This window comes from Trypanosoma grayi, assembly GCF_000691245.1.
Source record: "Trypanosoma grayi strain ANR4 Tgr_79_V1, whole genome shotgun sequence".
Classification (NCBI taxonomy): domain Eukaryota; phylum Euglenozoa; class Kinetoplastea; order Trypanosomatida; family Trypanosomatidae; genus Trypanosoma; species Trypanosoma grayi.
In genome coordinates, this window is record NW_008825698.1 from 12,446 (window position 1) to 35,895 (window position 23,450).

General features: G+C 56.1%; 12 protein-coding genes across 12 annotated transcripts; all 12 read right to left on the reverse strand.

The window, feature by feature from the left end:
• Positions 1-426: 426 nt before the first annotated feature.
• DQ04_00791070 (putative Mg transporter) lies at positions 427-1,563 on the reverse strand (the record flags this gene model as incomplete). The annotated part of the gene is made up of 1 exon (XM_009309713.1): positions 427-1,563. One exon carries the CDS (start codon positions 1,561-1,563, stop codon positions 427-429), a length of 1,137 nt encoding a protein of 378 aa, XP_009307988.1.
• Positions 1,564-2,218: 655 nt separating this feature from the next.
• DQ04_00791080 (hypothetical protein) lies at positions 2,219-4,408 on the reverse strand (the record flags this gene model as incomplete). Its single annotated transcript, XM_009309714.1, has 1 exon — positions 2,219-4,408. The coding sequence occupies one exon, from the start codon at positions 4,406-4,408 to the stop codon at positions 2,219-2,221; it is 2,190 nt and encodes a 729-aa protein (XP_009307989.1).
• A 268-nt stretch (positions 4,409-4,676) lies between these two features.
• DQ04_00791090 (hypothetical protein) lies at positions 4,677-7,448 on the reverse strand (the record flags this gene model as incomplete). Its single annotated transcript, XM_009309715.1, has 1 exon — positions 4,677-7,448. One exon carries the CDS (start codon positions 7,446-7,448, stop codon positions 4,677-4,679), a length of 2,772 nt encoding a protein of 923 aa, XP_009307990.1.
• Positions 7,449-7,694: 246 nt separating this feature from the next.
• Positions 7,695-9,377, reverse strand: DQ04_00791100 (hypothetical protein; the record flags this gene model as incomplete). The annotated part of the gene is made up of 1 exon (XM_009309716.1): positions 7,695-9,377. One exon carries the CDS (start codon positions 9,375-9,377, stop codon positions 7,695-7,697), a length of 1,683 nt encoding a protein of 560 aa, XP_009307991.1.
• A 366-nt stretch (positions 9,378-9,743) lies between these two features.
• Positions 9,744-11,459, reverse strand: DQ04_00791110 (putative WAS protein family 3-like; the record flags this gene model as incomplete). The annotated part of the gene is made up of 1 exon (XM_009309717.1): positions 9,744-11,459. One exon carries the CDS (start codon positions 11,457-11,459, stop codon positions 9,744-9,746), a length of 1,716 nt encoding a protein of 571 aa, XP_009307992.1.
• A 290-nt stretch (positions 11,460-11,749) lies between these two features.
• DQ04_00791120 (60S ribosomal protein L10) lies at positions 11,750-11,980 on the reverse strand (the record flags this gene model as incomplete). The annotated part of the gene is made up of 1 exon (XM_009309718.1): positions 11,750-11,980. One exon carries the CDS (start codon positions 11,978-11,980, stop codon positions 11,750-11,752), a length of 231 nt encoding a protein of 76 aa, XP_009307993.1.
• An 808-nt stretch (positions 11,981-12,788) lies between these two features.
• DQ04_00791130 (adenylate kinase) lies at positions 12,789-13,391 on the reverse strand (the record flags this gene model as incomplete). The annotated part of the gene is made up of 1 exon (XM_009309719.1): positions 12,789-13,391. The coding sequence occupies one exon, from the start codon at positions 13,389-13,391 to the stop codon at positions 12,789-12,791; it is 603 nt and encodes a 200-aa protein (XP_009307994.1).
• Positions 13,392-13,814: 423 nt separating this feature from the next.
• On the reverse strand, positions 13,815-14,615 carry DQ04_00791140 (hypothetical protein; the record flags this gene model as incomplete). Its single annotated transcript, XM_009309720.1, has 1 exon — positions 13,815-14,615. One exon carries the CDS (start codon positions 14,613-14,615, stop codon positions 13,815-13,817), a length of 801 nt encoding a protein of 266 aa, XP_009307995.1.
• Positions 14,616-14,846: 231 nt separating this feature from the next.
• On the reverse strand, positions 14,847-16,433 carry DQ04_00791150 (hypothetical protein; the record flags this gene model as incomplete). Its single annotated transcript, XM_009309721.1, has 1 exon — positions 14,847-16,433. The coding sequence occupies one exon, from the start codon at positions 16,431-16,433 to the stop codon at positions 14,847-14,849; it is 1,587 nt and encodes a 528-aa protein (XP_009307996.1).
• A 303-nt stretch (positions 16,434-16,736) lies between these two features.
• Positions 16,737-19,058, reverse strand: DQ04_00791160 (hypothetical protein; the record flags this gene model as incomplete). Its single annotated transcript, XM_009309722.1, has 1 exon — positions 16,737-19,058. The coding sequence occupies one exon, from the start codon at positions 19,056-19,058 to the stop codon at positions 16,737-16,739; it is 2,322 nt and encodes a 773-aa protein (XP_009307997.1).
• A 339-nt stretch (positions 19,059-19,397) lies between these two features.
• On the reverse strand, positions 19,398-20,204 carry DQ04_00791170 (hypothetical protein; the record flags this gene model as incomplete). The annotated part of the gene is made up of 1 exon (XM_009309723.1): positions 19,398-20,204. One exon carries the CDS (start codon positions 20,202-20,204, stop codon positions 19,398-19,400), a length of 807 nt encoding a protein of 268 aa, XP_009307998.1.
• A 484-nt stretch (positions 20,205-20,688) lies between these two features.
• Positions 20,689-23,379, reverse strand: DQ04_00791180 (chloride channel protein; the record flags this gene model as incomplete). Its single annotated transcript, XM_009309724.1, has 1 exon — positions 20,689-23,379. The coding sequence occupies one exon, from the start codon at positions 23,377-23,379 to the stop codon at positions 20,689-20,691; it is 2,691 nt and encodes an 896-aa protein (XP_009307999.1).
• Positions 23,380-23,450: the final 71 nt, after the last annotated feature.

Consider the following 23,450-nt stretch of genomic DNA (forward strand, 5'->3'; position numbering starts at 1 on the left):
CACAAAAAAACAAACAACAAAAGAGACGCAGACGGGGAAAAAAAGGGGCTGCAGCAACACACGCTGAGATTTTACTTTTTTGGCACCCCAGCGTGAAGTGTGTCTGTTGTTTACCACGCAATGGAATGAAGCAAAAACAAGAAGCAAAAAGAAACAAAGAGGCCAACAGTCGTAGTTGTAGGGGTTCCAGGACCCCCGGCCTTCCATAACCCCTCATTCAATTCTTCACCGCCGAAGGAGGCAGGACAGGGGGTACACACACACACACACACACACACACACAAACATGCCCAAAACGGCACTCTTAGATGCAAAAGCGCACATCTGGACAGCCACATCCGAGTTCGTGTATTTTTCATGTACACATATGTGCGCGTGCATAGATCATTCAATGCGTTCAAATTTCGGTTGCCGTCTTCCATTCGCTTACTGGGGGAGAGGTCCGGCGGCTCTCCTCCGATTCCCTTCATTCACGCCCTTTGTTCCCTCATAGAATGGTAGAAACGCACTGCAAGTTGCGCAGCAGAGCCACGTCCCCAAGAGGTCCATCAACACCTGTACGATGGGGGCGGCGTGCTCGATGTCCACGTTCAAGTGGATCAGCGCGTACGGCAGCATTGCGCCAATCACCACGGAGAGAAACACAATCAGAAAGAGTGAGAGTGAGAGCGCAACGACAAGTGCTGCATTACTGCTCCACTCCCATGGCGACCACGACGCCTGTACCAGCCTATTCTGCATGTGTCGTGGGTCCCCCTCATTGTCATCGTCGAACCAGAGGAAGAGCCCCACCCGAAGTGCCCCGATGCCCATCAGGATGAAACCACAGCAGAGGCCTACAAGCGCCTCGTAACACAGCACAGCGCCGATGGGGAGGATCGCTGGGCGAACGGTCCGCTCGCCAACAGTTCTCAAGCGTCTCCAGCGGCGCCACAGCAGCAACAGCAACAGCCTAGGCAGTTTCACCATCCACGCGAGGCGGCTTGCAATGCGCACCCACACGGAACGCCCAACCAACGTGCGTGGGGACTGCGGCATGAAGGCCGTGATAATCCGCTCTCTTTCCGCGTGCGTGCGCAGCCGCGATGCTTCTTCCTCCATGGTATCATCGGAGGAGCGGGCCGCGTCACCGTTCTCACGGGTGGCTAGAAGGGCGGTGATGACGGATACTGCTGCCTGGTTGCCCGCATTTCCGCCAGCCCCGACTACCATGCTCAAAAATAGGACGATGACAACATGATTTTTGAGTAGTTCCTCGTACCGCTGCAGCACCACCTGTGAACCCGACTGCATGGCAAGCAGCGCGGCGAGTGCCACAAATCGCCTCCTTGCCACGGTGAAGGTGGATGAGTCAAGGAAGCTCTCCGTCGATCGCTCCAGTGTTGTGCTGCCGCCGCTGCTACTAGTGCCCACCGGCATATTTGGAACGTCTGCGCCACTATCATCCTTTCGGACCGAAGTGCCACAGCGATCTCGACGAGGGATGTACCGCGTGCTATCACGCCTCGAGGCGGCGCGAGTGCCCTGACCGCCAGGAGCCGCACCAAAGCCGAGGACCGTCATCTGTCAGGCACAATCCGCCCGTAATGCTTCTCCCCCCAGAGCAGCGAGGGGACGAACGGGGGACCGCGCGCGCACACACAGACACAGGCGTGCAGATGAGGGCCAATAAAAGGTTCTGCCCCTCCTTTCCTCGAACCTTACTAGGGAATGAAAGGGCAGCTAATCAGAGCAAGGAAAACAAAATGGAACAAGGAGAAGCCACACCAAGTGTAGGTAAAAAAAAAAAGACAGAATGCGCAACAAACGACTGGATGATAAGAGTATAAAGATAAGGGCAGATAGACACTACACATTAACACTCACAACAGTGCACCACCACAGCAAACGAATAAACCGGCTTGGGTGCAGTGAAAATGAATTGTATGTGGTTTGGATGTAACTTGCAAGTACAGGGTGATATTAGAAGGTGTGTGTGGGGGTGGGGGAGATGTGAAGAGGCGGAGAAGGATGAGGCGAACAATGAGGGGAAAAAAGAAGCTCGTTCCGCTCTCCAAAAGTACACAGTGAACTACTGACCCTTTGTATTCACTTGTTTTTCTCTATTTGCCCCCATCAACTATTTTCTCTTCTTCTTGTTTTGTTTCCTTATCGTGTGATATGAACTGGCCAATGATGAACGGCTTGAAAATGTGCAAGTAAGGAGTGAAAAGTGCAGTTACGCCGAGTCCACCTTCACGGCGACCACAAGCAGCATACCGTTACGGTCGACGACGAAAGGAGCTACGGTGCCTGCGACTAAATGCGACACCTCGCGCTGAAACTGCGCAAGGCTTGTCACTTGCTTGTGGTTCACTTTTTTGATCAAATCGTGCGGCTGTATACCGGCAACCGCTGCTGGCCCCCTCACATCAACAACCAAAACACCATCGTCATACTTGGAGGGGACGCCGTTGATCAGCACCACATCCGTCGCCTCTATGCCGATAACAGGGCCACCACTCTTTTTTTTTTCTCCATTCTCTACAGCGAGTGTGTCGCTGTGGCGTGTGGAGACTGTAGACCCACGCAGCGAATTGCGCTCCTTCGGCTGTTGTGTACGCTTTGCCCTCAAGCCGTTTGCGTCCCCCGCGGCAACACGGCCATTCTTTCCAGCAGCCGGATTCACCTCTTCCTGTCGTGTCTCTATTGTGTCGAGCAGCTCCTGCAGCTTTTCTCGCCATTTGTTCAGTGAAAGCATAAAGTGCGGCGTGAGAGCACGCAGACTTGTGGGATGGCTTGTTGGGAGGTAAATACTCGTTGAGAGGAGGATGAAGTCGTTCTTGAGCGATGCTCCAGCACCGCCGCCGCACATCTCCCGCCCAAGCAGCGCGCCCTCCATCAGAAACTCGTACACCCGCAGTCGCACTTCAGGGTCCTTTGGAATGGTTGTCATGATCGTTGAGTACAAGTAGAGCCTCTCTGTTGTCGCGTCGAAGGTCACCAACAGTGTGTATTGTCCATCAACACTGAAGACACATGTGTTGTTAGCATCAAACTCCAGCGGTTTCTCCATACCGAGACTCTGGCTCATGCAGTGCAAGTTATCAATGGCGTTCTCATGCACATCATACAAACCTTCGTCTTGGGCCAGTGTGCTGCCATCCTTACACGCCATCATTATCATGCTGCTAGGGGCCCCTGGTGGGAGCGACTCGTTCGGCTCAGGATGATTGGCGTAGCTGCTCACATTGGTGTTATCGTCGCTGTCAAGGAAGCCCGGTGGATGTTGGGCATTGCTGCGCCTGTATGCTTGACGCTGCTGCCGTGGACACGACGGCCCCTTGCTTTCACTTGCGTTGAGACCAACACGACCACCATAACCATTGTTATTGTTACTGCTGTTGGTGTACAAGCCAATGTCTAGCCCTTGTGCAGCGTCGCTACGGTTGAGTTGTGCAGGTTGCGATGATGACGAGCCAAGGTCTTTCCACGCCACCATCTGCGCCTCCTGCTGGAGCTCTGGTGGCGGCAGCGCACCCACACGTTCGTAGTACAGCGCCCGATTCTTTTGCGAGACGAGTCGGTCTAACTTGAGTTCCTTCCGATCGTGCTCCGCGGCTAGGACCTTCTGTTCAATGGCTATTTCCTTCTCCCGGATCCGCATCTCACGCTCCCTAGCACGACGTTCGTATTCCTCCCTCTCCTTCTCAAGACGCCTCTTCTCTGCTTCGTGCTCTGCTCGCTGCTGCTCTAGTAACGCTCTTCGTCGCTCGTTTTCGAGCTTCTGAAGAGCGACAGCCCGAGTCGCCTCCTCCTCTGCTTTGAGCTGCTCGCGACGTGCGGCCAAGTCGGCCGCACGACGTGCTGCCCGCTCTGCCTCCTGCTGCTGCATCAGAGCCAGGCGCTGCCGCTCCCTCTCTGCTGCCTCTTCTTGCTGGCGGATCCTCTCTAACTCTCGCTCTGTCCTGTCCTTCTCCCGTGCGAGGTCCATCTTCTTCCTTCCCGCCGCCTCAAGTTGGTCCTTTAGCTGCTCGATCTTCCCCTGCAGGGCATCATCACACGCCACAACATCGTTACCGAAACTTGCCTCCTGCTGGCGGATTGTTTGGTACTCGAGTGCCCGCCGTTGTGGGGAGACGAAGGAGGCCATGCTGTTGTTCTTTGGATTAACGTCAGAGTGGTGCTCGACAGTTAGCGTGGTGCCGTTAGCGATGCCGTACGCGGCGCACACCTCCTCGTCGCTGTGAAGCGGGGTGCCGTTGAGCTTCAGGACTTGTTCTGCTGCGGGGATCGGGCACGATGAGGCCGTCGCGAGGTACTGCTTGAGCCGCCCAATCGTCAACCGCCCAACGTTACCCTTGACGTTAAGGCGGTAGCGCCTCCCATCGTCCGGGCTGATGATCGTGACGGTACTGGTGGCGCTCATTTACTCTTGGGCGTGCGTAGCGGTTCAAACTGCCGCGCCAGCAGAGTTCTCACAGACGCAATCTTCGGCTTGCCGCACTTCCACTATGGAAAGTAACACACACACACACACCCACGCGAGAACAGAAACAATAATAATAATAATAATAATAATAATAATAGCAATAATAAACTTCGCAATCAAGAACATAGTAATGCATATCTTCATTTGTCCTGCCATCAATTCGTCACTCATCCAGCGTTCGCTGCGCATCAAGCACTGACATCATTCAACGCAACATCCAGAATGCCGCTAACTGCTGTTGTGTATCGTTTGTGAAGAGGCAGCCGGTACGTCGGCTTCGGTACGAAGAAGGACGGCCCCCATCCAATTCTGAAAGCAGCGGTGCTACTGCTGTTGTTGTTTCCGATAATAATGCTGCTGCCTCCAGTTGGCGAGCCAGAAGCCGTCCTTCGCGTGAGAGCCCGATGGTGGACCACGACGGCGCTCCATCGATAGTGGGCACGCGGAAGTACCGCGGGTGGCACGCCACAAGCAGTGGAATCACCACGAGATCGCCAATGTTGTCACGAATGTACGCTCGAGTTGTGGGCTGCAGCACCTCACGGAATGACGCAAAACTCAAACAGCCATCGTCACCAGCGGTGTCATCCTTGAACCCATCATCATCAACGTCAACTTCCAGACCTATCTCCTCGGCGTGGCGCAACTGCTCACGGTGGAGGCAGCGCACAACCTCAAGCAACAGATTCGCTGGCAACAACTTTCGGCTTGCTAGCGGTGGTTCTTCGGGAAACACGCGAGGACGGATATGTGGAAGCTGTGCAAACACCGTATTGACGTAAAAACCCTCCACATACTTGTTGAACACCACAATACCAGGGCCCCTTCCACCATCGCTGTTACTGTTGCTGGTGGTGGTGCCCTCCATGACAGCAGTCTTCTCAGCGTTGCCTTGACCATAGGGGAAGAAAAGACAGGCGATACTCTCCGCTATTTCATGCTGGAAGAGCGGTGACACGACACCCTGCACCCCGTTAAGCAGCGTACCCTGCAACGGTTCGTGTTGGTTCGTGGTAAAGTAGCGTAGCAAGTGCTGCACAAACACACGGTCAGCACACGCACCAGTGGGGTACATGCTGCTTCTGGAGGGAGCCATGCCGCCCAAAAGATGTGATCCGACCTCTGCTTCCGCCGCCCCCACCGCTGCTGCTGGGCCCGCCAGCTCATCATAGACAGCGGCATGAACAATGGAGAACAAACGCCCAATCGCATCCTCATTTTCCTCGACTGATGTGCCATCCGAAGCATCATCTGCAGAGTAGACATTGCATGACCGTTTCCACCAGTCCTCTGAAGAGTGTGACGCAACAACCTCATCGTGCTCTACCTGTAAATCGACGAGCAGGAGGCGCAGATACTGCTTTTCCACCGCGGGAGGAGCCGCCACGCCGCTGGAGCGCCGGCGAAGGAACAACAGACCCATTTCTGACGATAAGCCGCTGTGCGCTACGATGCGTTGCTGCGTGTGGTGCTTTGGACGCGGCTCCCGTGGCGGCGGCGCGCGCCCCCAGCGCCACTCCACACCCAGTGCGCCTATTGCCGAAAGGAGGAGACCGTCGCGGAACTGGGGCGCATCGCCGTGGTCCAACGCCAAAAGGGGAGCGAGGTGCGGGTACTTCACCACCGCACGCTCACGCACCGCAACGAAATCAACAAATCCGTCATCAGCATCAGTGCTGTCATTTTTATCTGTATGAGAAACAGAAGTGCGCCCTACCTTTCCTGCGCCGAGAGAAGGTGCCGCCTCTGGAACAAATTCCAGAATAGGCTGTAGGCGCTGCGAGAGGCGGTACCGCTCCATTGCAGCTGGAGCGATGAAACGCCTCCCCATATGCAGAACCGTGTCAGCCTCACCGGCAACGAAAGAGACAGAAGCGTGCTCAGGCGGTGGCAGCGTCGTTGTCGTCTCAACGACTGCCATGCGTCCCGACTTTTCCCTTGTCTCGCCACTCAAAGTCTCTGGTCTTTCCATCTTTTCCTGTTGCTGTTGCGCTGGCAGTGGCGTAGTTGCAATAGGTAAAGCTGGAGGTGGGCCTCTTTCTACCTTCCTTACACAAGACTCGTGGAGCCGCACCGCGGAGCCATTCCTTGTCAGTACAAACACATCGTGTCCGTACAGCAAGAGTAGCCGTTTAATATCGTTGGCAAGCTCATTTCGAATAAAAGCCGCAGCGGCCGGGCTCAACGACATGCGGCGAATGACAGCCAGCGGCACAGTCTTTCGAATGCCTGCAGGTGAAGGCTCCAAGGAGAATAGAAAAGTGGCTATACTGAGGGCCAACTCTCGTACACCTGGCCTCACACGAAGAGCAATCATCTCACCAGTGCCATCACTGCCCTCTTTGCGAGGCAGTATTCCAGGTGGCGAGGGAGCCAACGAAAAGACGCCGCAGACTTGAATGCGACTCGAGAGTTGCCGCCTGTTTTTCTCTGCAGACTCGTTCTCGCCTAGAAGGCGCATGACAGCAGTGGCGCCGCTTCCGCCACCGGCGGGGAGAAGGCGTCGCAGCAGCGGCTGAAAGTGCTCCTCCATATAGCGTAGCGGCACGTGGGGATAGAACGGCACGCTTACGTTACTGCCGCCGCTCTCATTCATGTCCACTGGAGCTGCTGTTGCCTCACCTCGGAGGTGTTTATGATAGGCGAGAAACACCTCCGCTAACGCGGTGATCATTTCGGCCACATCAAACAGCGGCTGATTCACTGCCGCCAGTGGCGTTGGCGGCAGAGGCTCCGAAGCCAACGGCGATGATGCTGCTACCCGTTTTGGTGGGGGCGGCATCTTCTTCACTGAAGATGCCACTGGCTTCTTTGTTCCCTTATTCGCGCCAGCGGCAGCCGCGCCATCTTGTCCCACGAACTGTGTCGACGCATGTCGCACGCGAGCTGCAACAAGAGGTTGCCAAGCAGATCGGCACCGCAGACACGCCACGCCGGCTCGCACCACATACGGCGTGACGTGACGGACAGGCCTCATTCTTGCCCTCTTCTCTTTCCCCTTCAGGATGGGGGTACAAAAGAGACAGAAAGAGAATAAAATACACCGAATTATACCACATCAGTGGACATCAAAGTTCTGCACAGACACACACACACAAACGCAATCTGCGCCGTAAAAAAAAAAGACAGGATTGAGACCATTCGACAGGAGATGGGCCTGAAAGAGACACACAAAAATCATCCGCCACAGAGCAGGCCCACTCCAGTAAAAAGGAGGTGGGACCTAGCAGACAAGAACCTCACAAAGAACAGGTGGATATAGCTGCTCTGGTAGTTCCGTCGCTACCACCGAGGAAATCAACGATGGCGGACCCAACGGCACGGACGATGAAAGCGGTGGGGGCTGCGTTGTCACTGGTTGCAACGGCCAGAGCAGATGCGATGGTTCCCGTGCATCGCACAGCTCCAGGCCGCCACGCACCGCAACCCATCCAGACTTCCACGGCACCAGCGACACGCAGAATTTCATGGTGCCGCAAGGCTCAAGGAGGCCCAGCAAGCACACGAGAGGGCCTGCGTACACAAGTGCCGGCACCAGATGGTCAGGCCGCACCCGCAGCGCCAAATCGACGTGGTTCTCCGAGTCATAATTAACGGCGACGCATTCAAGTGTCATTGGCATGCCCGCCCTTGGCGTTTCCGGCGTCACATTCACCACAAACAGCTCCAACATTGGCTGTTTGACAATACGACTAAGTCGCACAGGTCTGCTACGCTCCGTTCCACCGTCGCCGTTAGCGCGTCGCCACTTCCACTCCACATGGCCAAGATCCACGATATTCGGCGGTGCCACTGCCACAGTAGCACCAGCCGCGTTATGGCACAGCGCGAGGGAACGAAGTTTGTCTGGTTTCAAGAAAATCTCAAACACGTAACTCCGTCTGTCCCCTGGGTGGAGGTGGAGATCCTCTACGTCGTCCGTTCCACCGCCAGTGTAGCGAATGCGAAAAGAATCCCCCGCTTCTTTTGGCTCCCCCGAGGAAACTGGCCACCACAGTGGCATCGGACGGATATGTTTCGCGGCAAAGCGGCGTGGTGGTGGCAAAACATCAAAAGCGTCCCCAGCGTGCAGTGCCACGTCCACAATGGCCAATGGCAAGGAGGACGTGTTCTGCAGGCACATCGACAGGGCGTACTTTCTAGTTGGAAGTGCAATATTTGACGCTACCTCTTCAAGAGTGGGGCCGGCGGTGCGCAGAGGATTGGCCGTATTCCTGGGGTAACGAGTCAACAGAGGAATGGCGCAAAGCGTCCTATGCACTTCCGTAACAGCACGCTCCACCTGAAAGCTTGACGACCATGTCAGCCGCTTGGCTTCTTGGACAATATCAATGAACGTCACCGCCACACTGAGGGTGTGTTGGCCTGAATCGGTGAGTGTGAGCTCCACCTTGAAAGACACGTTCCCTTTCCCCTCCAGACGCTGGCAGTCGTAACTAACAAGCGAAGTACGCTGCTGTGTCGGGTGCAAGCAATCGATACGAAATAGCACGGAGCCGAGCGCGTACGTCGCAGCGTTGTGGAAACTCAAAAAGGCGCGGAAAGGTTCCCCTACAAAGTGTTTTCCGATCGTAGAGGGCAGGGATAGAATGGACCCAACGCCGTGGCCCGCTAGTGGGTCGGTCCAGCCTCGACGACATGAGGGAGATTTCACATCATTGCCGTCATCATCGTCCATAATCACAGTGGAAGGGTAATGAAGCGGGTTGGCAAGGACGTCAAAGAGAATGTCATTCTCCTCCACAAGCTCTGCCGCGGCCACAGGAAAGAGCTCTGGCTTCCGTAGCACAGTTGCCCGCACAGTCAGCGGATTTGCAAGTACTGCAGGAACATAGCTGCTCACTGAGAACGCAGGCGCTGTCCCTCCAGAGCTTGACTTCGGCTCACCGCTGTGCGAAGACGACATGCCGCTCAGCAACGGTATCTTCCTTCTCTCACTCCACTACAGAGGAGGGAAGAAGGATAACTAGCTGCTGCTACAAACAGGCCCCACACACAGAAACAACAACAGGGAATGACCAGCACACGACTGAAACAGTGACATACCCAATGCCTAACCAAGGGAAATGAAAACTTTGATACAAGACGCATAGGTAGGCAGTAATAGTGGAGAACGGAAAGCAAAACCCCGTCCGCCTCAAAAGTGATCTTGCTGGCTCACTTCCGATAGTGGCTCAACAGAGAACCGAATCCCATTCTTCTCTCTTAGGCATGCACATGCACATACCCACACAGACAGACGCATATACACAAACACAACAAGAGCCACACATTACCAATCATCATCATCATCCACACGCCGCGGAGGCAATTTACCCGGAACCGGTGGTGGTGGTGGCGGTGGTGTCGATTTAGAAGCAGGTAGCGCCGGCGCTCCTCCTGCTGATTGTGTTGTCTCTTTGCCAGACCGCAGACTTTTCGTAGGGCCGGTGCGAAGTGCGTCCTCGTCATCATCGTCTGAGTGCAGTCCTAGAATCCCCCTGCGGCGGTTTGCGAGAAGGGAGGACAGTGCATCCAAGTTGCTCTTTGGTGCGGCTTTGGGCACCGCTTTCGCCGCAACCACCTTGGGGGGCGGGGGCGGTGGTGGTGGTGGCGGAGCGGGAGGAGCATTGCCGAGCACAGGAAGGGCTCTCGCCACAGTTGCCCCTGGTGGTAGTGGTGGTGGTGGTGGAGGGACATTCTGTGGCAGTGGTGGAACCTTCATCTTACCCGCCGTCAGTGGTGGTGGCGGCGGTGGCGGTGGCGGTGGCGGTGGAGCATTTGCACCCTTAAAACCAGGCGGCGGTGGCGGGGTTTTGCCGGCGGGCGCCAATCCAAGCAGTGGCGGTGGGGGCGGTGGTGGGGGTGGTGCAGCTGCAGCAGACGGGCCGATGATGGCAGGGGGTGATACTGTTGTTGAGGCTGAGGTGATGGCTAGTGTCTGCCTTGATTTTCTCCCCTCACGCGGAGGGATCATGCCGTTCTCAGTTGTCACCTCGCTTTCCTCACCCAGCCGCCGCTGCCAACTTGGGGCGATGTTGTCCGCGTCCTCCAGTGTGTATGCGTGCCAGCTAACCTCGGCAATGCCCTCCAGGGGTAGGTCTTCAGGGAGGTCCTCCATGAGGTTCGCTACCTCCTCCATGAGTGGGACAAAAGCGTACTCATCCGAAGAGAACCGCGTCATGTAGTCGCGGTGCACATCCGCTGCTCCACCAAGCCGCCGCTTAGTAGCCACAATGCGCTCCTGGCGCTGCTGCGTCAAGACGTCCAGCTCGTGGTACTCCTTGTACAGGTTCTCACGGGTGTTGAAGAGAAGCAGCGAGCTAACGCTTGTTAGATGCTGCGGAAGCCGACCGAGGCCCCGATCCACGCCACTGTGGTAACGCCACGTTGCCACCAAGGGCATCAAATTGCCCAAATCCGAGTGCTGCAGCGGGTGCAGCGGCTTCACTGGTCGCTGGTCCTCCGCCGTCCCCTCAAGGCGTCTGACAGGCCTCTGATAAAAGTTTATGCGTTCCAGGGCATCACGCCGTTCCTCTTCGCTCTTGCTCCTCCTCTTACTGTTGATATTTTCGAGGCCCACACCATACACATCTTCCTCCGAGTCATCCGACTCACTGTTTGACTCGTCAACGGAGAGCAGCGCAGGCACAACGTGCTGTCTACGCCGCACAAGTTCCGCACGTTTTTCCAATGGCGCCTGCACAAGCGGCAATATTTCATGCCGTCGGCACGGAAAGCGGGCCTTGCTCTTTACCACAAGAGCCTCACGTCGACCCTGCAGTTGCTCAACACGAGCAGCACAAACCTCAATACGTCCTTGAAGTCCTTCCAGCGTCTCGCGAGATCTATGCACTGCCGTTTCAATATTGCTAAAGACACGCGCGCCTATTCGGTCTAGTTCCTCCAGGGCGCTAATGACAGATAGCATCGTTGAGCAGCCGCCATTCGTTAACGGCACAGGCACAACATACCCGTACACCGACGTTGTCACCGCATCGTTGTACATGAATACTGATACTCTTCGGCCACGAAGACCCCCACCGCACTCCTGTGGGCTAAAAAACGAACAGCTCCCCTGCCCCCCTAAAACTCTTCAGAATCAGAAAGCCACAACGCCCCCACACGCATACGCAAAAGAGATACATGGGGTGGGAAGAGAACGAGGCATTTCACTGCTACACACAGAGTTAACGGGCCTAAGCCAAAAAAGAAACAACACAGTACGCATCTGAAGCATTATGAAAGAAACGAAAAAAGCAAAAAAAAACAATGAAAAATATCATCGTAGTTGCCTGCCTAAGCCTGAATATTGTAGGGAGTGATCTTACCCTTGGGTACGATCATCTTGACGTGGATGCCGCGCTGCTGCAGCTTGCCGGCATCGCGCAGCTCCTCGTACTCGGAGCGGAGGATGTCAGTGAAGCCCCAGTACTTCGACGTGACGATGATCTGGCGGCCAGGGAACTTCATCTTGGCGCGGCGGAGGGACTCCAGCGCCTGCGGGATGAACGCATCCTTGGTGCGCATCGAAAGCAGGATCTGGCCGATGCGGACACGAGCGCAGGTGCCGTNAGGGACTCCAGCGCCTGCGGGATGAACGCATCCTTGGTGCGCATCGAAAGCAGGATCTGGCCGATGCGGACACGAGCGCAGGTGCCGTTGGGCTTGCCGTACGACTGACGCATGCCCGTCTGCAGACGATCAGCGCCGGCACAGGAAAGCATCTTGTTGATGCGCAGCACGTGGAACGGATGGGCGCGGATGCGCATGTGGAACACCTCCTTGTTGGCACGTTTCACCATATACTTGTTGGCCTGAATACGGGCGGCCTCCAGAGCCTCCGACGAGATCTGCTCGAGCTCCCGGGAAACGACGTGGATGCACACAGGGAACTCATCCACTGGGGCACGGCGCTTGCCGATGTCGAAGTTGCGGATCTTCGGGTCAGGCACACCACGGCAGAAGCGCGACTTCGGGTACGGCTTGTTCTTGCAGAANGCGCTTGCCGATGTCGAAGTTGCGGATCTTCGGGTCAGGCACACCACGGCAGAAGCGCGACTTCGGGTACGGCTTGTTCTTGCAGAAGCGGTAGCAGCGCGAGGGGCGGCGGGCCATGATGAATAAGCGAGGACAAACCACTTACAGAAACCAATAAACAGGCACGTAAGTAAAGGAGGAAAGAAGGAAATGCGGGAAAAAACGTATGAGCACCAAGCACCGGAAGCCAATGAAACAAACATAACGGTCAAAAAAAAAAGAAGTATGTCGTAGCATCAGCACCAACTACAAAACAGTTTGGTGGTAGGTAGGGGATGGGCCATATGATGCGCCGCTATCACGCACATAGGGGCACTTCCCCGAGCTCAATCATCACTCGCTTTACGTCAGCGCAGACTTCCTCACGAGTACGATTGGCGTCAATTGTGTGGAGACGGCCCTCGCTCCTGTAGCGCTCCACTACTGGCATGCACTGTTCAACGTTAGTGCGGAAGCGGCGCCGGAGAACGTCAGGGTTGTCGTCTTCCCGTCCCGCTCCCTCCGTTGCGCGGTGCATCACGCGTGCCTCCATCGTCGCCTCTGTGCAGTCAAAGTAGAAGATGCCTTTGGCGGGGGCGATACCCTCCTCGAACATGAGCGCCTGGTCCATCTTGCGCGGGAACCCGTCGATGATGTAACCCTGCGGGTTCAGATTTTCTGCAATGGCATGCGCCAGCAGCTCCACTGTGATTTCAGACGGCACGATGCTGCCTGCCTTGAGTATGACCGCAATCTTCTTCGCCACCTCGCTCGTCCCGCTTTTGCTCGCCTCGCGGAGGAGGTCACCGGCGCTGAAGTGCGTGTAGCCAAACTCCTTCACGAGGGCAGCGCAGGCCGTGCCTTTTCCGGATCCGGGGCCGCCAAGAACAAAGAATACCGTTGGCTTTTCTTGGATGCTCATTGATAATAATAAAAAATGCTCGAGGACCAGTGAAGGACTGTTTAATGTCTTTCCTATAGAGCTAGTGATGCATTTGGTATTTCCGCGTGTCGTTGAGGAAATCGTGGTGTTAAAAAAAAAAGGAGCTAACAACGGTCTCGGCATAATACACATCCAAGAAAAACGAGAATCTGATACATAACAAACGATTTGTCAAAAAAAGAAAAAAATACAAACTCCTCACCCCATTCTTCACTCTCACCACTCACTCACTCACTCACTCACTATCTCTCTCTCTTCCCATGTATATATATATATATATATATATGCATGTATGTATGTATATATACAGGAGCAATAACAACAAGAACAGCAACAAGACATCTCTCCCCCCTCACACACGCAGATACACCAACCCACCGTAGGACCACGTCCGCGTGCCTCTCAGTGTGTCTCAGTTGCTTTTCGCATTGGGCGTCCGCGTGCATCGACGAGTTCTCCCCGACAGTTGCGCCGCACAAAGTCACCCGGGCGTCGATACCTTGGATCAATGCAGCAGCTGATGAGGGCATCCTGCGCCGTCGAGCCCACGCTGTGGCGCACCGCACGCTGCCGATCCCACTCGCGGCCTTTGGGCGCCACTCGAAATGCTTCCTCCCACGCAATCTGCTCCTCTGACGGGAGTTCCCACGCGACTGGCCGCACGAGGACGACGGTGTTGTCAACGTCTTCACTCCCCCCATCGCATTGCGACGTAGCGGTACCGCTGTCATCAAATGCAGTCCTCTCTTCTGGCAGACGCCGCAGGTGCCGGCGGATGGGGGAGCACAGGCGGCCCGAGTCGAACACACCGCTCGTGCCTTCGCCGACTTCACTCAGTGGCATCCTGGCGGCAATCAGGGCCTCCTGCAAGCGTCGTCGCCCCTTTTTTGACGCTCTACCCTTTTCCTCGATTCCAGCTGGAACGAACCAGTTGTAGTTGTAGCCCTCCACGGTGGCGTCGCGCCGAAGCAACGGCGGCTCAGAACCGGCGATCAACCTGTAATATGCGAGCAGCCGCGGCCGCGTCAGCAGGTGGCGAGGCGGCACTGGAATGCGAGGGCAAGGCGGTGCAGGAGCAAATGTGGCTGAACTATACTCTACAATGGCACCATTGTCCGCAGCGGAGAGGAGGCGCCGTCGCCGACGCCGCGCCGCAGCTTGGGTACATGCAACAGCATGTTGCAGATCAGATGGACCGCTCATGATTGCCGGCGCAAGGAGAATCAAGCCCTGACAATTCCTCTTCGCAGCAGACTGTCAATACAAATAGTAACCGAGAGGGCAAGAGAAAGTTTGTGTGTGTGTGTGTGTGTGTGAAAAGAAAAGGAAAAAGTTCCCCAGGGCAACGGGAGTATAAGTTATGGTGCTCCAGGGTAGAAATGGAGCAGCACTTCTACACAATCACTCACTCAGAGTATCTATCTAGCCTCTTGTTCACATCTTGTGATAATAGTGATTATGTACAACGACAACGCTCGCTTCGCCACGCCCTATCGACTCGCCCACTGGCACCTGGTGCTGAGTCGACGCGACGGGCAGCAGCGGCGGGCCCACTGAATGTAGGCACAAGGTACAATGTGGAAGACCACACGACACGCCGGGGACGCCGGCCGTGTAAAGCAGCACCTCCTGCTGCGCCGCAGACTGCGTATTTGCCGCATCCCGAGGTGCAGCCGCACTGGCTGCAACGGGCACCGACGCACATGGCGGTTTTTCAAGTTCTGCTCCCTCAACAGGAGAAAAAGGAGAGCCTCCAGCATTATCCACTCCTTGGGCTGCTGGCACAGATGTCGCCAACATCACCGAGGGATATGGTAGCCACCCTGCTTCGGTAGAAGGTTCGATTGCAGCACCACCACGCCCACTGCTCTCGTTGGTATTCGTCGTCGCTGTGACAGGAAGTGATGCGGCAGGCACAATTTTCACCTCCGTCGTTCCCAGAGCCAGAGGTGGAGCTACTGCAGAGCCCCCTAGAGCGAATATTTGACTTTTCGTGTCCCCAGCCTCGCCAGGTGTTACTGCGCTTGTGGCAGGTGTGGCAACGGCAACTGCAGAGGCGGCAGTAGTGGGTGCCTTCTGTGCCTGAAACACACCAAGCGTCGCGGACGGCGGTAGTGGAGCTGCAACTTCTGGCACTCCAGTGGGAAGCTGAGGCAACAAGACAGGAGGCACGAGAGTATTTCCTTCCCTCTTCTGCAGCGCAGCACGATAAATGATTGAGCGACCGCACAACACACAATAACCGCCATCCGCATCCTGTTCCTTGTTGCCCTCTCTTTCGTGAGTCGCAGGACAGTCTGCCGGCAAAAATTCCACTGGAGCATCATAACGTACCTTGGACCCACACTGCGGGCAGAAGACGAAACCGCTTTCCACCATTCTCTCGTGATCCGCCACCGAGCAACGAAATGAATACCTCACGCCAACTCGAGGGTCGCACTGTGGGGGCGTAGGCAATAGAACCGTGCCAGCAGTGGTTGGCAGCTCTGGTACCAGGTGAAGGGATGCAAAGTGAGGCTCTTGCGGCGGAGGCGTCGGCATTACGGTGTATACGCCTGTGTCACCAGTGCCGATACGCCCCCCAGAATGGACAGAAGGGGGCACGACAGTCGTCGCTTGTGACGACTGCTGTACGTCGGGGGGCGCCATCGGCGGCACCACAACTGTCGTAGGCACCAAACGGGCCCAGTTGGCGGTCAGCCCGGCGTCACAGCTGCTGCTGCTTATGTTGCTGGTGGCGTTGTCTTGTGACTTGACGCAACGATCATCGCCACGTTTTGTCACATCTGCCGGATATCTGTTCAGTCTCGCGGCTGGCGGTGAAAGACCCGCCCCACGCCACGGCCTCCAACGCATCGCGACGGTACGGCGCTTCCGTAGCGAGTGCGAAGAGCGGCACGGCACCCCAATGGATTCACCCTCTTCACTACCTTCCCCGCCAGGCACGCCCCTGAGTATGTATGCTTTGGTGCCGAGGGCGGTGGTGTACGACTGCAAAAGAGAGTGTTTGCCCCCAGACATGTTCCTTTTTTGTCTGTTCTTCTGGCTTTGATGTCTAACGCTGCCAAAGCAGCAGAACCTCTCACGCGCCTCCACCCTTTTTTACATATACAGAAAAGCACAAGGTAGAAGTGAAATACTCGGTGGAAACCGGATACATCTAGTAAAAAAAAAAAAAATGATAGTTGTGTCTGTATGCAAACAGAAAGGTAACGATGGTGGTGGTGTTCGTTTACAATGTGTCTCCTGTGTTTGGCGCTCTCTCCCTCTCTCTCTCTCTCAGAAGAGGCAGACACACTCTTACACACACACTTCTCCCCCACGTTACGAGAGAGGTGATGTCACTTCCCTCGCAGTCTCCCTCTTCTTGCCACGTCTCACAGCCACTTTCCTGCCGGAGCGACCCGTGACACCATCACACTCACAGAGGAACGGCCAGACACGCCCACTGAGGAGTGTCGTTGCCACGGCAGCGCCACACTCACTCTCGAGAACGAGTCGTGCCGCTACCCGGAGTGCCGTGGCGTTCACAACGATATGATGAATCACGCATGAGGGCCCCCCACCACAGCTGCAGTCTTTCCCCGCGAGCGGAGGCGGCGTCGTAGTCCGCTTAGGCTCACGCACTGTCCAGTAGTCCATGTCGCCGAGCAGCAGCGCCACTGAGTCGGTGTGGGCAATCACGCACCGCTCCAGTGCCTTGGCCTCGCACACCTCAAAGAGGAGCATCTCGTCGTCTGTTGAACCACCACAGCGGTGCAGCGCCTGGTGGTAGGCGTGGCTACGGGCGATGCTGCGCAGCAACACATAGTCGGCGCGGCGCGGCGGCATCTCCATAATGACGAACAACTCTTCAGTCGGGTCCTGGTGGACGCCCAGCCCGGGTTGGGGGCACCACACAATGTCACCGGCGCCCATGCCATGCCGGTAGTCACCCTTGTAGCGCTGCCAGCGGCCGGTGGGCCTCCGCGCATCCAACACGGCTGCATTGGCGTAAGGCACGAGGTGACCGTCGCACACAACCTGCCGCTCCAGCCGAGCGTCGTATTCCTCGCCATAGGTCCACGCCAGCAGCTGCTGCCCCACCTCGATGTCGGTCGTCGCGATAAAGAATGGGATTGTGACGAAGTGGCTGTGCTCCTCCAGAAAGATGCGGCGACCAACAAGGGGGCGGTACCGCCGCTTCTTCACAAAGACCACCGCGTCATTATCCCCTGTCCTAGCATCCAGCGGGCACGACTTGTCAGGCCGCCGCCTCGGCGCACCTCGCCTTTTGGTTCGCTTCCTCGCCCGTGTCGCACCGTTTCGGCGCCGCTCAAGCTCCGCTGCCAGTGAAGAGAACTCGCTCGTTACTGACAGCATAACGGAGCACAGCTCAACGTTCCCAAAGTTGCTCAAATTGTAGCGATGGTTGGCATATCGCATAAGCCCCTGCCCAAAACAAAGCCCATGCCGCCCCAAGCCCAGCGCATACGTCGCATCATCGATAGAGATGTCACTCGTCAGAATCTCGTCAGTAGATACACTACCAGCAGAAGGAGCAGAAGCACTAGTAGTGTTAGTCGTCGTAGTATTCGTCCCACTAGTTGTACAAGTAATATCAGCAACAAGAGAAGTGCCACCCACCGCAATGCACTCCCGCCTCGCCTCCACGACCTTTGTCGCAACAACAGGGCCAGAGTACAGAAAGCACGTGGCGTATGGCACCGGATGGGCGGCAAAGAGTCCCTTCTCACCCTCACCGATCATTGTCGCTTCCGCAAGATCGAGAAGCGTGAAGGGGAAACCCACTACAGGCTCCATACCGGCGTGCCGCGAGCCCACACCGTGGTAGAATGCCAACCCCTCCGGCCACATGTCAAAACGCTTCCGCCCACGCGTCACAGTACCCGCCACTTCACCTTCATTGACACCGTGCGCCCCGACGAGTTGCTCGTACCACGCCGCCTCGTCCAGGCAACGGTGGTAAGAGCGGAGGCAGAGTCGCACCGCCTCACCCTCCTCTATGGGGGTGGTCGCCACCACCGCCATCAGTGTCGTCTGCGGGAATTGCTGCTGCTGCTTCTCTACTCCGGTGGGGGCGGACGGCAGGCCGTAGTGGAGGGCAATGCAGCGAGCGTTGGGCCACTGCCGCGGGTCGTCGAAGTGATGGTCCTCCTCCTCGCCCCACAGCGGCCTAGCCCGCTGCACGAGCTTCACAAATACGGCATCCCCCTCTACCGCAAGAACAGAGTGCCTGAGAAAAAGTCGCATGGCATGAACTGCGTCAGTATTTCGGCCTTGGCACTTTTTCTGCAGCCCCAGGCCGATCATACACAGCTGAGAGGCCTGGCGGACGCACTTTGCCCGCTGCTCCGCACCGTATCCAAAGTACGCCTGCACAAATCGATCGTATCGCTGCTGGTGGTATGCAACAAGGGTCGGGGGCCGCTTTCGGGCATCCTCTCCTGTCGCGCGCGGCGTATTCGATGCACCAAATTCGTCATTATTAACACTGTCATTGCTGCTGCTGCTGGTGGTGGTGGTCTTAAGCATCGGCATGCAGCCCACCACCTCTACCGCGGGCTCCGTCACAGGCGGCAGCGAAAGGCTCACAGTGTCTGGCTCCGCCTCGCACTTGACGGCGTGGCGAGCCTCGACTTGCATTCCCCCTTTCCGCCCCCTCCTTCTGCCCTCTATGGTGAGGCCATTGAAGATGATGTAACAAAACAACACAGCCAAAAGAAATAAGGAAGAAAAAAAAAGGGGCTACATATGACAGCGGCGTGAGAACAAGTAATAACAATAACAATGTGGTTTAATTTGAGGGAAGACAGAACAACAGCANAACACATCTTGACAATCGGTCTATGGGATACGTGTCATCAGCCCCATCACCCCTTTTTTCCACAGTTTATGATTACTCTTCGTACCTTTTCATCACCAACTTTTCAAAGCACTGAAAGGGGTAAAAACAGGGGAAAATAGGGGACCGATGCGATTCGTTTACTCGTCATCAAGAAACTTGGACGTTTTAACGTTGATGGTGCTGTCTTTAGTCGCCGAAAGGTGGTTGACGCCGCGGCCGGCACGCGCTGCACGATCAAGACTCACGTCTGCGCCGTCCGACTGCAGCTGCTGCAGCTCCTTCTGGAGGAGGTAGCGTCTCACGTCGGCCTTTTCGTACCGCTCGGGGTCGAGGCCCTTCTCGTGGAAGAGTGGCACCAAGCACTGCTGCAGGTACGTGACGGGCGACTCTGCCTCTTCCTGCTGCCGCACGCGGTAACTCAGTCGGCGCAGGCAGTCCACCATTTGTCTGCAGCGATGCGCAACCTCGTCGTCACCCTCTATGCGCTGCCGCTTCTCTGCTGGCTCACCGTCAGGCCCCTCTGCGCTGTTGCTGCTGGAGTCATCCTCTTCCTCATCCTCCTCATCCTCATCGCTAGTTCCCTCGTCGGCCCCATCCTCCTCCTCACCCTCATCATCATCTTCTTCATCATCATCATCTTCCTCCTCCTCCTCACCATCATCATCATCATCATCACCATCGTTACCATTTTTGTTCGTGTTATTTTTGCCAGCTGCAACGTTGACGGCACTGGCACTGGCAGTGTAGAACGAGTTGATGAGGTTTGTAAGGAACTCCGTGCGCTGAGCGAGATACTCAGTGGGGAAGGCATCTGCATACTTTGCGCGGAGCAGCTGCTGCACCACTTCCACTGTCAGTCGCTTCTCTTTTGGGACGCGTTCATACATCGTATGGATGAGAGCCCTTAGCTTGGCATCCCTCTCGTCACTGGCGGGGACNCTCATATTGCTCCCTCCTGTGCGTGTGCACACCGATGTGTTATGAATACTGTGCAACAAGAACGAAAAGAAACAGAGAGAAGACAAATGACTCGCAAGAGAAAGCACACCCACATCCGAATGGAACAGCCAGAAAACAGACAATAGGATTGTAGCGGCTCGGAGAGACACAAGGCGTAAAGGGTAGGCAATCACGTATGCGCAGGAGTAAAGGAGAGATAGTAACAACTAGTGCGATAACAAGAGCAAGAAAGAGAGAAACACTGATGAAAAAAGGCAAGAAAGGCTAAAAGAGCAGTTGAGAGGGCATCTGCGTCAAGGCAAAGTGAAAATTGAACAAGCTATACACAACACCCTAGCAGAGCAGTACAACTTCCTCAATTGCCCTCACACCCAATCCTCCACTTCGCTTTCCCCGTTCCTCACCCAAACTCGCCCTTCAGCCTGTACACACACACACACACACCTCTACCGATGCATAACAACACACTTACTGTGGCTGAACAGAAAGCAGCAGGTCCGCCACAGCGGGTGGCTCCCACAACATAGTCGGCTGCGACCTCTCCGGTGTGTGCCCGTTGCCATCAAAACTGGGGGACAGGAACGAAGATGACTGTACCACCGGTAGCGAGCTCACTACCTCGCCCGCATTGTTGTTATTGTCACTTTTGTTGTTGTTGTTGTTGTTGTTATTGTTGTTGTTTTTGCCGTCGTCGCTCTTGTTGTTGTTGGTGGTGGTGGTGTTGCCACTCTGGAGTTCACGCACGCGTCGCCGCAGCGCATCCACGAGGAGGTCTTTGCGTGTAATGATGCCCGCCACGGCGTCACCGTCCACGACAACCATATGTCGCAGGCCCATCATGCGAAATGTGTGGTATGCCATCTGCAGATTAAAAAACGGCGGAATCACCCATGGACTGCGATTGACGATTAGAGAGAAGTCAAGTACGGGCGGCAGACGGCGCTCGTCCACGAAGAACGGACTGATGCTAGTGCCGCTCATCGCGTCGCTGCCATCCTCAAAACGGACCTCAGTGCGGTTGCTGCGTGCCCACATCTCTGACCACTTGCTGCCACCAATTACAAAGAACAGTGACGTCTTGTGTGTCAGCCACTCCGTCCAGGACATTTTGTTGACGCTCAGGACGCCAGGAGCAAGACTGCCGATGGTTGTACTGTCACTCTGGAGACTGGAGGAGCCGTTTGGTGGATGGGCGCTTTGCAGCGTAGGTAGTGAGAGATAAATTTGCACATCCTCGCGTGTGACGAGCCCAACAAATTTGTAACGCACATGCTCCTTCTCAACCCATTCCTCCCCCTCATGGGTAAACGCATGCTCATGTTTCTGTTCACGGGCAATAACATCATCACCAAAGGACTTTGTCTCCTGCACCGCCTCAACCACTGGGAATGCGTGGTGGGTCGTCTGTCTTAGTGCCTGCATCACAACAGACGTTTTTTCCCGCAAGCGGAGGGTTACGACATTCGACGTCATCACGTCCGCCGCTGTCAGCTGCTCAAAGTCCGGGCGCAGCAGGTGTGCCTGGAGGTACGGCACCGAGTCGAGTCGCAGCATCTGGTAATAGAGTGGCTCACTTATAAGGTCCGCCACTGTCTTGGACATCACAATGGCGACCATGACCGGCAGAAGGTAGTGCAGCTCCGACGACAGCTCCACCATGATGACACAAATAGACATTGTCATGCGTGTGGTGCCAGCAAAGAACGCGCCGGCGCCAATCAGCGCAAAGACGCCGGGGTCCATCCAGGCCTGTGACAACCAGTAGCTGCGCTCAGGGCCGGCGCCACGCACCAGCAATGCCCAGAGGAGCTGCCCGTACAAGCGGCCAAACGCGGCACCAATGACGAGGCTTGGCACCACTAACCCGCCGGACACTGCCGTCCCACTCGACCAACACGCAAAGACCATGTACAGCATAAGGAACAGCAGAATGTAGCCAGCTGGAAACTCGCCCATCGTCTGTCGCGAAAACATGTGGCGGATGATGTCCTTCCCAGTTCCCATCGTCAGTGTTGCGAGCGGCGCGTACGAATCCTCCCCCGCGCAAGTCGCGGTGAAAAGTTGCGTGCTGTTCTCCGTTCCCCACACATACATGTCGGCTGTGTTATTCATCTCATAGACCGGCCGGCAGTCTGGCACAAGTGCGAGCATGTACGACATTGTACCGTACAGCGCAACGATGACAAGTGGCTCAAGGAATCGACGCAGCAGAAACGGGCGCAAATGACGGCGGCGGTACTTAATGAGCATTAAATTCACCTTGGTGAAGCCAGCCGCGAGCGCTCCGCAGAGAATACCAAGGAAGAAGGACGGCACAATCGACAAAAGATTCAGAGGGATCGTCAGATTCACCTCAAAAAGCACGGAGACAGCGTTCGAGACCCACCCGAGCAGCCGCTGATCCTCTAGCAGGGAGCGGATCATGCTGATGGTTGTGAAACAGATCATTGTGGCAAGGAAGATCTGCCCGCTCGCACTATGGTCCCAGAAGCTTGACACTTCCTCCATCACGAACAGCAGCCCACCGATTGGGGCCCCGAACGCAGCGCTCACACCGCACGCCGCGCCGGCGGTAATAAAGTCTCGCCTGTCTTTGTTGTTGCGGAAGGCCTGGAAGAGTTTCGTCTGGCACCCAAGCGTACGACTGCGGCCCTGGGTCACTCCAGCGCCTGTGATGGCGCCAAGGTGAATCAGCGGCGCCTCGAGCCCCACCGGCAGCCCACCAGCCACTGCGCACATACAAGAGATGCTCTTCGCCAAAAACGTGCGAATGTTCATCGCCTTAGGCATCTGCACGCCGTTCAGATAAGCAATGACGTCCGGAATGCCACCGCCCGCCGCGGCTGGCTCAAAGAACACCACGACGCTTGTCGCCGCTGCCACAAGCCCCACCGAGACGCCAATAAAGAAGAAATAGCCAATGAAACGGCCAATCGTGTGGTGCTGCGTAATGAGACTGTCCAGTTTTCCCGCACGGTAGACCTCCATGAATTCTACCGCGTAGGAGATTATCATCGCCAGAATGCCGACAGAGATGGCAATAAGTACGTGCAGCAGCCACCGCAACGCTGCGTTACGCTCGTCGGCGTCGTACTTTTTCACCACTTCCAACACATTCATCTGTTCCTCCTCGATTTGTTGTTGCGAGTCAATTTCCATATTCAGCGAATCCGCTTGCGCCACCTGCGCCGTGGAAACAGCAGGAGCAGGGGCGAACGCTATGGCCTGGC